The sequence below is a fragment of the Delphinapterus leucas genome, chromosome 14, assembly GCF_059928025.1.
Source record: "Delphinapterus leucas isolate spDelLeu-1000000601 "Yukka" chromosome 14, BTC_Dleu_Yukka2, whole genome shotgun sequence".
Taxonomy (NCBI): domain Eukaryota; kingdom Metazoa; phylum Chordata; class Mammalia; order Artiodactyla; family Monodontidae; genus Delphinapterus; species Delphinapterus leucas.
In genome coordinates this window covers 11,844,586-11,858,278 of record NC_143142.1, presented here as the reverse complement: position 1 = coordinate 11,858,278, position 13,693 = coordinate 11,844,586, and the positions used below count along the sequence as shown (strand labels likewise).

General features: G+C 52.9%; 1 protein-coding gene across 1 annotated transcript in view; it reads right to left on the bottom strand.

The window, feature by feature from the left end:
- NOS1 (nitric oxide synthase 1) overlaps window positions 1-11,827 on the bottom strand; it is an 86,375-nt gene extending 74,548 nt beyond the window's left edge. The window contains exon 1 of the mRNA XM_022598025.3: window positions 11,083-11,827. Within this exon, the coding sequence (XP_022453733.2) occupies window positions 11,083-11,786 (704 nt within the window). The 5' untranslated portion in view covers window positions 11,787-11,827. The remainder of the gene's footprint in view (window positions 1-11,082) is intronic.
- Window positions 11,828-13,693: the final 1,866 nt, after the last annotated feature.

The following is a 13,693-nucleotide window of genomic DNA, read 5'->3' as shown; positions in this document are numbered from 1 at the left end:
GGTATTTTAGCCTCGGCCCACATGAGGCAACTGAATACTTGGAATGTGCCTACTGTCACTGAGGAATTGCATTTTTAATTTTATTTCACTTTATAGCTAGCGGCATAGCATTGGGCAGTGCTGGCCGAAGGCTTAATGTCTCTAAAGACTGAAGGGATATAAGGCTTCCACCTGAGAAAGGGGCGTCTTCCCCGGGGGCTTGGCAGGAGGTCTGTACTCAGACATTTCTTTTTTTTTTTAACTGAAGTATAGTTAATTTACAATGTTGTGTTAGTTTCAAGTGTACAGCAAAGGGATTCAGTTATACGTACATATATTCTTTTTCGGATTCCTTTCCGTTATAGGCTCTTACAAGGTATTGAGTATAGTTGCCTGTGCTCTACAGCAGGACCTTGTGTTTTACCTATTTTATATACAGTGGTGTGTATATGTTAATCCCAAACTCTTAATTTATCTCCCCTCTCCCACTGTCCCCTTTGGTAGCCATAAGTTTTTTTTCTATGTCTGTGAGTCTATTTCTGGTTTGTACGTAAGTTCATTTGTATCATTTTTTTAGATTCCACATATACGTGATATCATATGATATGTGTCTTTCTCTGATTTAACTTCACTCAGTATGATCATCTCTAGGTCCGTCCATGTTGCTGCAAATGGCACTATTTCATTCTTTTTTTATGGCTGAGTAATATTCCATTGAGCTATTGCATATCATGTCTTGTTCACAGAGCCCAGAAATTTGGGAATTCTCTGCTTCCTTTCTAGACTCACACCTCCCATCACTCTTAGCCCTGATCTCCACTCTCCTCTCTTCCCAACGAGCACACTATGTCCACGCCTACATTTATCCTTGCCCTCCCCAGGATGCCCTTTCATTTCCCTCTGCTGAGAGCCAACTCCTATTCGTCCTTCAAGGGCCATTTCACATGCCACCTCTCCTGGGGGTTACACAAGGTCATGCTTGTAAAATGCCTGGTACATAGTCAGCACTAACCAAACATGAACTAAATTTATCTTTATTTACAGCTAAGGCAGTTGAAGCCCAGAGAGATTAACCTGTAGAGATCACACCACCGGTGAGAAGTGGAGGAAGCTTCGGCATCAAATGTCTCCGTCTCGCTGTCCTCCCAGCTGAGACTCGCTGTGAACAGGGCTTATGGGGAAGGGGAGCCATTTGATTGGACCTCACACTCGTGAAGAACCTCAAATCTAGATAGCAAATATCCCCCCCAAATGAGGCAGAGGTGGTGAATGTATTTATTAGCTAAATGCAATTTTGGTAACTCCAATGTATCATTGCTTCATTTAAGTCAACACCCTGGGAGCCCACAGATGGAAGTGGATGGGGCCTGGCTTGACTTCTGAGAAGGCTGGGTGGTGATTCTCCTTTGCCAGTACTCTCGAGGCTCTGTCCTGCCCAGCTGCCTGAGGGGTCTTGATTTAGATCAGGGTTTCTCAGCCTGGAGCTCTTGATATTTGGGGTCTGATCATTCTTTGTGGTGAGGGCTGTCCTGTGCATTGTAGGATGTTTAGCAGCATCCCTGGTCTCTCCCCACTAGATACCAGTAACATCCCCCATCACCCCACCACCAGCTGTGACAACCAAAAATGTCTAGACATTGCCCAATGTCCCCGTGGGCAGGGGGAGAAATATACTCCTCCCTGTTGAGAACCACAGCTTAGCTGCAGCCGAGGACCCCAATCCCATGCTTCCCAGTTCCTTGCTCCACGTCCACCCAAGGGTCTATGAGGATTTATTTACTAGTTGTCCCTTGTTTCCAGATGGGACTGAGGAACCTGCCTTCACTAAGTGGCTGCCACGTACTCTCAGTGTCCTTATCCCCCTGGAAAGGCCACCCTCCAGTGGACTTGGCATTCTGGTAGACCAGCGAGGCCAGAGCCATCATGTGGTCATGTTTGGTGGTTCTCAAACTTCAGGGTGCATCAGAATCCATTGAAGGGCTTGCTAAAATTCCCCTGAGCCCACCCCCTGGAGAGTCTGAAATAGTGGGAAGCCTGAAATCTGCATCGTCAAAAGCACCCCACGGGCTTCCCTGGTGGCACAGTGGTTGAGAGTCCGCCTGCCGATGCAGGGGACACGGGTTTGTGCCCCGGTCCGGGAAGACCCCACATGTCGCGGAGCGGCTGCGCCCGTGAGCCATGGCCGCTGAGCCTGCGCGTCCGGAGCCTGTGCTCCGCAACGGGAGAGGCCACAGCAGTGAGAGGCCCGCGTACCGCAAAAAAAAAAAAAAAAAAGCACCCCACATCGGCCAAGGATACCCTTGAAGACCCATTTCTCTTGGAGAGCTCTGAGCTAGACTCTTGTAGTGAGCAGCAAGGTCCCCTCCTGGTTAGAAATGTCACCCTCCCCCCAGCTCCTCTCTTCCCCCCCTTACCCTCCCCCCATAAGATCAGGTAGGATGCTCTCCCTCCTACCTGGTGAGCATTTTCTGTGCTTTTTGGCAAGGACTAAACTAAAGCCCTTTCCTTCCACTTGACTACCTGGATCATCATACTCAAGCCAAGAGTTGGTCTAGCATCTCTAAACCTTCTGAGGACCTTTGCCAGATCCTTCCAACCGAGGCTCCCCTGATTTCTCATGCAGGGGGCATGGGGGTCCTGGGCCTGACTCCACAGGGAGTTTGCACGTATGCCGGTCGGCCCAGTGCTGACCGCTAACCCGCCCCGAGGACCCAGGATGGGAAGCAGGTGGGCCCGGCCTGTGTGCGGGGCGCAGCCTGGAGGTGGGGACGGCCTGCTCCGGCCCAGGCAGGCGAGGAGGCCGCCAAGGAGCAGCCGGCCCTGGCAGGAAGCCCTGCCTGCATCTCTCGGCAGACACCACACTCTCCCGCAGCCCGCTTCTCGCCCTCCACACTCCAGCGGCCTTTGGCTTCCGCCTCTCCCTGGCTGCGGATAATGGGAGCTGAGCTGAAGCTGGAAGACTTGGGGGCGGTGGAAGTGGGTGTGGGGTCGCTGTGCAGCTTTCCTGCTAGATTTCATCCCGCTGGAGTCGGGGGAAGTTCTTTTCTTTTTTTAAATTATTTTATTTTTGGCTGTGTTGGGTATTTGTTGGTGCGTGCAGGCTTTCTTTAGTTGCGGCGAGCGGGGCCTTCTCATTGTGGTGGCTTCTCTTGTTGAGGAGCACGGGCTATAGGCACGTAGGCTCAGTAGTTGTGGCTCGCGGGCTCTAGAGCACAGGCTCAGTAGTTGTGGCCCACGGGCTTAGCTGCTCTGCAGCATGTGGGATCCTCCCAGACCAGGGCTCGAACCTGTGTTCCCTGCCTTGGCAGGCAGATTTTTAACCACTGCGCTACCAGGGAAGCCCTGGGGTGGTGGGGGGGAAGTTCTTGATAAAGAGAAAGGTATGCTCTTCAGAGCGGGAATTCTATGGCAAGTGCTGTAGCTGAGAAGTGAGGCGAGGGCCTCTGAGCTCAGGAACAACCATGACTCTCATTCCTAACGTCACCAAAGCTGGGCAGGGACTTCCCCAGTGGCGCAGTGGTTAAGAATCCGCCTGCCAATGCAGGGGACACGGGTTCGAACCCTGGTCAGGGAAGATCCCACATGCCGTGGAGCAACTAAACCCGAGCGCCACAACTACTGAGCCTGCGCTCTAGAGCCCGCGAGCCACAACTACTGAGCCCACGTGCCACAACTACTGAAGCCCGTGTACCTAGAGCCCGAGCTCTGCAGCAAGAGAAGCCACCGCAATGAAGAGTAGCCCCTGCTCGCTGCAACTAGAGAAAGCCTGCACACAGCAACGAAAACCCAACGCAGCCAAAATTAATAAATAAATAAATTTATTAAAAAAAAAAAAAAGCGGGGCACGATTCTCCAGCTCGTGTCTATAGGCTCCAGGCTGGGGGGTTGGGGCTGAGTTTGGATCCCAGCTCCCATGGCTGATTGCCTCGCCAGGATGTGGACTTCTTGCTAACAGCTCTTCTGATCTATTTTTTGAGAGGCTCAAAATCGGTTTTAATGTAAAATCTCTTGATTTATCTATTTTGCCACAAATTCACTTTTTCAGTAAACTCTGCAGGCCAGATAAAACTCATGGGAGATCTACTCATGACCTTCAACCCCCAGTATGTGACCTCTGACCTAAAGGGATGTCGCAGTTCCTCCTCCTGGAGTGATATTCCAGAGAGGTCGAAGGCAGCAGTAAACCTTCCGGGTATGGCTGTACAGGAGGTGGACCGGTCGGGTACTTGGCCTGCAATAAGCATGGCTACCGTTGACCTTCAGGAAGAACCTGAACGGTTGTTCTGGAAGGAATCTTAGGGTTCGTCTTGTGCATGTACCATTTTTACCGATGGAGGAACTAAGTTAGGCCCAGAGAGGTCAAGGGGTTTTCCTAAAATATGTAGCTGGTGAGTGGCAAAGGGGGCGGGGTGGGGGGAGTGGCAGCGGGTGGATCTAGAAGTAAGGCCACTGAACCCAGTCCAGTGAGACTTGATGGTGATGGTGACTGGGACAGCTATCGGCCAGTCCAGGGCCTGGCCACAGCACCGCTCGGGGAGGGGGCTTGGTGGATGAACATGGGAGGCTGAATAACAGCCTCCAAAGATATCCAGTTCTAGTCCCTGGAATCCATATGTTACCTTGCATGGACAAAGCATCTTTGCAGCTGTGCTTAAGTTAAGGATCTTGAAAATAGGAAGATTATCCTGGATTATCTGGTTGGGCCCTAAAAGTTGTTACAACTATCTTTATAAGAAGGAAGCAGGGCTTCCCCGGTGGCGCAGTGGTTGAGGGTCCGCCTGCCGATGCAGGGGACGCGGGTTTGCGCCCCGGTCTGGGAGGATCCCACATGCCGCGGAGCGGCTGGGCCTGTGGGCCATGGCCACTGGGCCTGCGCATCCGGAGCCTGTGCTCCGTGGTGGGAGAGGCCGCAGTGGTGAGAGGCCCGCGTACCGCAAGGAAAAGAAAACAAAAAAATAGAAGGAAGCAGAGGGAGATTTGACCACAGAAGAGGAAGGCCATGTGACCATGGAGCAAAATGGTAGGTGTGCTGCTGGCTTTGAAGATGGTGGAAGGGGCCATAAGCCAAGGGATGCAAGGGGTACAGCTCTAGAACCTGGGAAAGGCCAGGAAACATCATCTCCTCTAGAGCCTCTAGACTTAAGACCCCCAGAATGTAAGAGAATAAAGATGTGTTGTTTTAAGGCACCAAGTTTGTGGTCATTTGTTACAGTAGCCACAGGAACGATGGCTGATACAATGAGTGGGTGGTGACAGGGACGGGGATGGGATGGGATGGCCGGTGGTGGGATGGTTGATGGCCCCTGCCCAGGTGTCCAACCTCACCACCTACCACTCTTCTCCTATTGGCTGAACTCAAGCCCCACAGGCCTCCTCCTTTCAGTTCCTTGAGCATATCAACCTCATCCCTGCCTCAGGACCTTTGCTCCTGCTGTACCCTCTGCCAGGAACACACTTCCCCAGATTTCACATGGTTCACACCTTCTGGCCTCGGTATAAATGCCTTCAGAGAAGCCTTCCCTGACCTTCCGATCTAATGTGCTACCCAACCCCAAGCCACTTCTCCTGAAGTCAATGTATTACTTCCTTCACATCATGTATCACTATCTAAAATGATTGCATGTGTCTATTTGTTTATTATTCATTTCTTGCCTATGATATGACTCTATAATGGATCATCAGTGGATCCCCAGCTCTTAGGACAGTATCTGAGGCAGAATAGATGCTCCATAAATATCCAGCAACTGAAAGATGGAGAGAAGCCCTCTGGTTACATGCAATTTGAGGTGGGCGGGCTTGTTTCCATAGCTCTGCCCCAGAATGAGGGTCTGGGTGCCCGCTGGGCCAGGTGGCAGGGATACAGATGGGAGGAGGGCACAGAACAAGAGCAATAACTGCTATAAATAGGACCTCGGTCCCCCGCCCAGGAAAGGATGGACTGGGGAAGCCACTCACACTCGAATGTTCAGGGTGAGAATGAAAAGTTGAACCCAGATTCAGCGTGATGACAAAGATACCAGAGTCAATGCCTTAGTTGAAAAATGCCACCAGAGTGATTCAAAGCCACGAGGCATGTCAAGTGCAGCATAGGAGGAGATTCTCTAATGCAGACAGTCCTGGAATCAATGCTGTCATTGGTCGGTCTGAGATCAGTTCTCCAGGGGGGCTGTCTTTAGTAGATGACAACCTCAGGGCCTCAGTTTCCCCTTCAGACTAAGAAAATATTCTGATGTCCTCAGAAATTTGATGGCTAGTGGTCAAGGGCACTGTGGCCAACAGTGCAATCTACAAAGTTAGTAGAGGTCAAGAGTATGGGTTTAGGGCCGAGTTCTGGCTTTGCCATGGGCTGGCTGTGTGACCTGGCACAAGTGACTGCACCTGTCTGAGCCTTGGTTTCCTTATCAGGAAATCGGGGTGCTATGCAGAGAAAGTGAATTACTTGATGTTAAGACCATAGCCTGGGGCCAGCCCCACCTGGAGTGCTCAGCAGAGGCTGACCAACACGATGATGATAAAACTCAGGCTTGTCATAGAAGGAGGCCACCTCCCCCAATTAAGCTGATTCTATAGGGTTGAAATTGACTTCCGTTCCTCCAGCCACATTCTCTTGTCTGGTTTCTCTTTAACTGTAGACGCTCACTGTGAGACGTCTAGGTAGAACCTGGATAGGACCCTGTGGCCAGTGCTGTGTGACCCTGGGCAAGCTGCTTCACCTCTCTGAGCTTTAGTTCCTTCTTATATAAACGGGGGCTAAAACTACAGGTGCTGCTTAGGGAGCTGAATTCATGCAAGCTCGGAAGAGTTGACGATTGTGAAGGTACTCTTGTAAGTAACCAAGGGCCCTGTGAGTGGATGAGAAGTTATCAGAGCACAGGGCGAGGCTGACCAGCTAGTCCAGATGGATGCTGGACCGGAGACCTTGGCCTCTTTAGAACCCTCCTTCAGGGCAGCAAGCTGAGCAACCTGGATATCCTCTGACATGCAGCATTTTAAAGTGACCGCTCCCAAGCACAGAAGGTCCCCAAATCACCACCTTCCTTCCTGACCATCCCTCACCTGCTGCCACCGCCTGCCAGGGCCACCTCCCCCTGGGATGAAGGAATGAGACTGTGTCTAAAGTAAATATCACTTCTCTCCATAAATAAGGGCCAGTTCGCCAAACAACAGGATTAGGGGTGCCCCATGAGGGAAAGGGATTAGACAGAGCAGGGGAATCAGTCCACAGCCAAGAGGAAAGAAGGACGGAGGAAGGAAATGAGGCCAAAAGGGTGGAAGAGTCAAGGTCGCTGCTGAGAACCAGTGATGGCCCAGCCTCTGCTCGGACCCAGAAGCCGCGGACACTGAGTGTGACCTGGATGTGGGGCTCTGGGCCTGGCAGGCAGCTGGCCTCATTGTCGTCTAACATCTGGGATGCCAGTCTGACCCCACCCCGAAAAGCAGCCTGGATGGAGAGGCCCCTGGGGGGACTGGGACACTGATTCGTAACGAGACACTTATTTCAGCCGTGAGCAGACAATTTGGCAACTTGCGGGAGCGCTTTTGTGGTCGTTAACGGTGATGGCAAGTGCTCCTGGCATCACAGCGGGCGGGAGGTGGCATGGGGGGGGTGGCGAGGGGTCTCCTGCAATACCAGCGACAAACCCACTCAAGGAAGAAGGATCCAGACTGCCACACAAACTTTGGACACCCACTAAGATAAAAAAGCATGCTTAAATTTCTCAGCCAAGATCTCAATTTGGGCTTCTGTATAAATTTGGCTTTAAATTATACTGAACTTTCCATGCACGCAACTGTTGGGTAAATCAAAGAAAGACAGGACATCGTTTTATCAGGAATCATTCACCATTTTGGAAAAATCACATCACCAAGGTGACGCTGTAGGTGGCATTTGAGTTGCCAGTACAACACACCTGTGTCAATCTGCATCTGACGCCGTCGTGTTTGCAGCAAGTCTATCTTTAGGTGCAAACACGTGACACTCCGGTGGAGCCATGCCTGTGCACTGAGATATTAAATTATAGGCTCTTTTATTATAAATGACTTTGATGCTCTATCTCCTTTATTTTATAGTTAGGGCGTTATATTGATTTACAAAATGTAAAGTGCGGGTAGGTATTGTGCTCCATGAATGAGCTTCTGGTTAGTGAAGGGGACATTTACAAATATTTGTTAAAAAAAAGGCGGGGGAGCTTCGCATCTAGCCATTGAGCTGGGGGAACACATGCTATTACACTCTATTACTCAACCTTAGAACCATTCGTCTTAGTGGGTTTCGTGGAGGCATATGCTTGCCCTGGGTCACTTTCTCCCAAATCATACCTCCACCAAAGCAGTTTTTTCGATTACTTTTGGTCAATCACACTGCACGTGAGACTGATGTGGGCTCCCTGGATGGAGGACCCTGAATGGACGAGGGCAGCTGAGAGCTCAGATGTAACCTCCTGAGGTTGTAAAATAGGTCTGGCGGGAGCGGGGCCCCGCAGCAGACCGCTGTGTCCCTCCCTCATTCTTGGGGACACAAGGCTGCTTCCCTGAGATGGTGTTTGGAGAAGCCCCTTGGGGCTTGGCTACAAAGAGGGCTCCCATTAAAGTTCATTACACTCGATGATCTCATCTCAGTCTGGTGTCCTGTCTCCGGCCTCTTCCAGCCGACAGTCCTGTCTTCGGATTGTCAGCTGGGAGAGGGGGTCACGTTGGCTCCTCGGATGGAGGGCCCAGCTCCCAGTGATAGGAGGGACTTCTCCACATCATACCTGGTGATTCAGGCTCCCGGGGCCAGGGTGGGACTGAAATAGAGCCCCCGGGGTTTCTGAGGCTCACACCTCACGCCCACCCTGTGCCCAGCTGAGAATCAGAACCAAGTACATGGGACATTAGTACAGGGGCTCAGCTGCCCCACGCGGTGCGATGGCCCCATTCACTGCCCTGCTGCCCCTCCTGGGAGAGGTGGTGCTGAGGATGGGGGGCATGTATAGGATTAGGGGGGCAAGGCCGTGCCCAGGAGCCTCTGAGGACAGACACTTCCAATGCCTCCTGGAAAACAAGGCCAGTGATTGCTTCTGGACCATACAGCTGCCTTAGAATTTAAGTCCACGGAGCGAGACTTGGGGGGCCTGCTGGCTGCCCAGAAGCTATCTCAAGGCTCAACACGTCATCTCCACTGGGTGTGTTGCTGTAGGGACCCCTGGGAGGTGGCTGCTCTGAGGGCTGGATTCTAGCCTGGGGGACCTCCCTAGTTGAGGGAGAATCAGGCACCAGGTCCCTGCCACCAGGAGAACCCTGAGGACTGATCCTGGCCCCCAGCTCTGGAAATGGACAGCAGGGCACTGGGGGCTCCCAACTCTGCCCACACCGTGGCCTGTGTTTTGGGCCCAAGACGCGCTCTCTCTTGTGGAGACAGGACCCAAGGTGTGGGAAAGGCTCCAGGGTGTGTGCAGGGGACTCACAGGAGCGTGAAGGGGTGGCTGGGAGGGCGGGGGCTGGATGGGCAGCAGGTGCCCTTTGTCTCCCCTCTGCCCAAGCCTTCTGACAGAGCCTCCGCCTTCCTACTTGGGGTCTTGCTGGCACTGGTTCAGTTTTTGCCCTGGTGTCAGATGCTGGAAAAGCCCCAGGATGCAATGGTGGCCGGGGTGGGCTCCATGGACTGAGGCGCCCACCAATGGGTAGTTTGGGGGCCACCCCACCAGGAAGGAGGACTGGATCCCATGCAGTTCCCCAAATGTGTCAGGCACACCTGACCACAGGACCTTGGCACCTGCCGCTCCCTCTGCCTGGAACACCCCTCCCCCATGAAGCTGCAAGCCTCCCCTCTCCCCCTTCCTCTGGGTCCTCCCATGTTGCCTTCCTAGTGAGACCCACCAGCTTCCGATCTGAAATGTCACCCTCCCCAACACTTCCTAACCCCTTCCCCGCTCTATTTATCTACTTAGCACGTATGACGAATGGTCTACGTAGTTTACATCTTCATCTTCCCCACTGTACTGTAAGCTTCCAAAGGTCAGGGGTTTTGTCAATTTCATTCACTCTCAAGGTCAGAGGACTTGTCTATTCATTGCTCTATCCCAGTGCCAGAACAGTGTGGGACACAGTAGGTCCTCAACAAACATTTGTTAAACGAATACATTCAGGGGCTTGGGGAGCTGCTTTAATCCAGGCCCCCAAGGGACTTCCTGGTGACCTCTAAATGCTCTTGGGACACTCAGGGGTCCTTGAGGAGGGAGCTGGGAAATCTCAGCCTGGATTTCTCGGGGGCTCAGACCTGAGCCTCCCTCTGTAAGTAAGAAGGGTCTGCCTAGTAACACTGCGGGCTGTAGGGTCAGTGCTAGACCTTAGATGGGAGTGGAAGAAGGCGGAGAGAAACTTTTCTCTCTCTCCTGACTAGTTCCCGACCACCTGGTCCAGCTGCTGACTCCTCGCCAGAGAAGGAGCTAGAATCACCCACTGTGTTGCCAGCTCTCCTTCCCCAGAGACTCAGAAAATGCCAATCTGGCAAATACAGAGGGGCTGGTACCCAGCTCTTCAAGTGCTAGCCTTGGCTCCCATATAACCTGAGCAATTCCAGTGTTTGGGGAGTGTCAGGGCCAATTCTCTACTTTGCCTCCATTTCCTCCTTTTCAAAGCTTCCTTGCACTGGACTGGCCATCACCAGGAGAGAGCTAGTCTGGACTGAGGGTTACCCAGCTCTCAGCTCTCTGCGCTTCCTCTCACTCCCCAGAGCCTCGGCATCCACCCACGCCCAAGCCTGCCATGTACACGTGCCTGTCATCACCGGGTGACCTCGGAAAAGCCCCCTCCTCTCTGACCCTCTGTCTTCCCACTCGTGAAATGTGGATTGCAAAAATCCCCACCTTGTGGGGTTGCTGGAAGACAGGACCTCAGCTACCAGGATTATGAACTCTGGGTTTCACGGCAAGAGATACGTGCTAGACGTTACGCCCACTGCATTCCTGCAACGGCAATTTTCAGGACAAGAGGCAAGTGTGGTTGAGTGGATGTACGTGTGCAGAAGACTGAGACACTCAGGTTAGCTTCTGGGCTGCGAGACAGTCGCAATACATGCTCGCGTACAACACATGTACACACACATGCACCTGTGGAGCTTACCTGTCCACCTGGATTTCTGCGTCCTTTGTCTCCGCTTTGGCAGGTCCCCCTCCATTGATCCCTTTGCCCCCACTGGTGAGAAGATTCAGCACAGGTTCTATCTCTTTGAGCAGTTTATTGCTCTCCCCAGAACTTTTCTTGGCAGGGTCCTGGCTTGGGGGCCTGGGAGCCAGGCCATTGGTGTGGGAGAGCAAGCCAGCTTCCTGCCCCTGGTCTGGCACGTGCTGCGGCCCATTGCCAGGACCCGTGGCCCCGTCCACTGCCAGGGTCTGCTCTTTGCTGGCTGACGACTGGTGGGACAGATCGACGGCTGTGGTTGGCGGACCCAGGGGCCGTGTCACCCGGATGGTCTTGGGGGTCCCGTCCCCAGTGAAAGTGGTCTCCAGGTGCGTGGTGAAGCCCTCGGGACCCCTCAGAATGAGGACCACATGGGTCTCGGAGGCAATACCTCTGAGCACCTCCAGGGCGCTGTCATAGCTCAGGTCCACCAAGGGCTGGCCGTTGACGGCAAGAATGATGTCCCCGGCCTGGATGAGGCCGCTCTGCTCCGCGGCGCCCCCTCGAATCAGGTCGGAGATGATCACAGGTGGCTTGCTCACCCTCTCCTTCACCAGGAACCCCAGGCCCCCCACTTTGCGCTTGAAGAGGCGGACAGAAATGACATTGGGTTGGATCTGCTTAACGCTGAACATGTGATTCTCCATGGTGTCTAGTGTCCAAGGGTCGGAAGACCTCAAAATGTGTCAAGCCGAGACGATGTCGCCGGGAGCGGCCAGGCTTCTGGCTGTGACGAGAGGAGGATCGGGGGGCCGGCGCTGCAGGGGCCAAGGCGAGTCTGGAGAGCGAGCTGCTCTCGGTCTTGGTTTTCTCTGCCTTTGACGTCAACTCAGCGTCACTCACTCATTGTCGTTGGGCCGTCGGTGGCATGATTTCCTGTGTCTGCCTCCTTCCTTATTCTCTAAGGAAGCGATGGTTGATCAGGCAGACCTCAGGGGAAGCAGCGGGACGTGTCCCTAAGCAACAGGTCAGGCAGACCGGGGAGGAAACGTGTCTGGTGGATGTGTCTAGAGGTGACGCATGCTAGCTGGCACTATCCTCTGGGCATCGCCATCCCGTCAGACGCAGATCCAATCTGGGGCCTCCTGAGGTCAAGAAGAGGAAAAAGGGAGGGGAAGAAAAGAATTAAAAGAGAGAGATGCATGTGGAGTGTCCAACACCGCCTTCAAAACTAACATGGGAAACGCAGCCAACTGAGAAGTCTAGCCATAAGATGCTCTGGAGTTCTGAAGCCAACCTAGAAATGAAATCCTTCTTCCTCGAGGGGCATACCTTTGCAGGTAGCTGCATATTGCCTGGTTTCAACCTCAGGATCGAAGCCCTATGAGACCGAGGGGCTCCTTGGGGGAAACCACTGACAGTCAGCCCCAGAAATCAAATGGCAAGAACCAGAAGACCTCTCTTATCTCTTTCCCACCGCAAGAAGTCACCACTCCAACCTGTCACGCAGCCTTTGGCTCTCCGAGTTTTGCAGCGTTTTCCATCCTCAGGTCAGGAGCTCGGCCGACAGGGATCACTGGGCTCTCCATTCTGGCTGCTCCCAAAGCCCACCCACAACAAACCCACGGGACAGGGAATGACGCCACCTTCTATGCAACCACCGATGAGGGATGTCAACTGGACTTTATGACCATTTTTGTAATTATCGACAATCCAGGTTCAAAAGGACAGACGTGGCCACATTCCATACCGTGATAAGCCAAAATTGGTATAATAAATACCAAAGACAGGGGTCCACACCAAACTCTGGAGAGCATTTCTGTACCACAGACTGTCTGAAACCCTAACGGAGAAACACTAGGAAGCGTGGACTGTTAGATAAACACACAGCTGGTGCTCAACGAATGTTTGTGGAATGAAGAAGAAAAAGCCCCAAAGACTAAAGACAGTGGGCACTTGCTGAGCACGTACATTCTTAATTTCTTTTCTCCTTTGATTTTCACAGTAACCCTTCAACCGACGAGAAGACTGAAACTTGGGCAGGTTCAGTGACTTGTCCAAGGTCATGTGGAGAATGACGGTGAAGGGAGGATTTGAACTCAAATCTGCTCCACTCTTGAGCATGAGCTTTTAAGTTTATACTCTAGTTTAAAAAAGTTTATAATCTAGTGATTTTTGCAACTCCCACCAGCTCCCCCAGGCTCAGAGAAGTAAATGGGATACCAAAGGCCCATAGGGAGGCCAGCTGGAGATGCTGTGGCCCAGGTGAGGTGTGTGCACCTGTGGCACGTGCACAGCGGGCAGCTGTGGAAGCGTGTCTTACGTGTCTTGGGGGGACAGGTGATCTGTGGTTTGTGGGTGGGGTCGGGGGGTAGGGGTGGAAGAGAATCCCTCCATCTCATTTCCTGTCCCCAAGCCCGAGCCCCAGTCTCCTCTCTACCCTAGCAGCCCTTGCTGCCAGCATCCTCAAAATTCCCTCGCACAAGGAGGGAGCCCCCATCTGCCACTATAACAAAGTGACACTCCCTTGTTTTCCTTTTAGCGACTTCCCGGGGTCACCACAGGGCTAGGGCAGCTGATAAACTCCTGCTGCCTCTGAGAGTAGGGGGTGGGT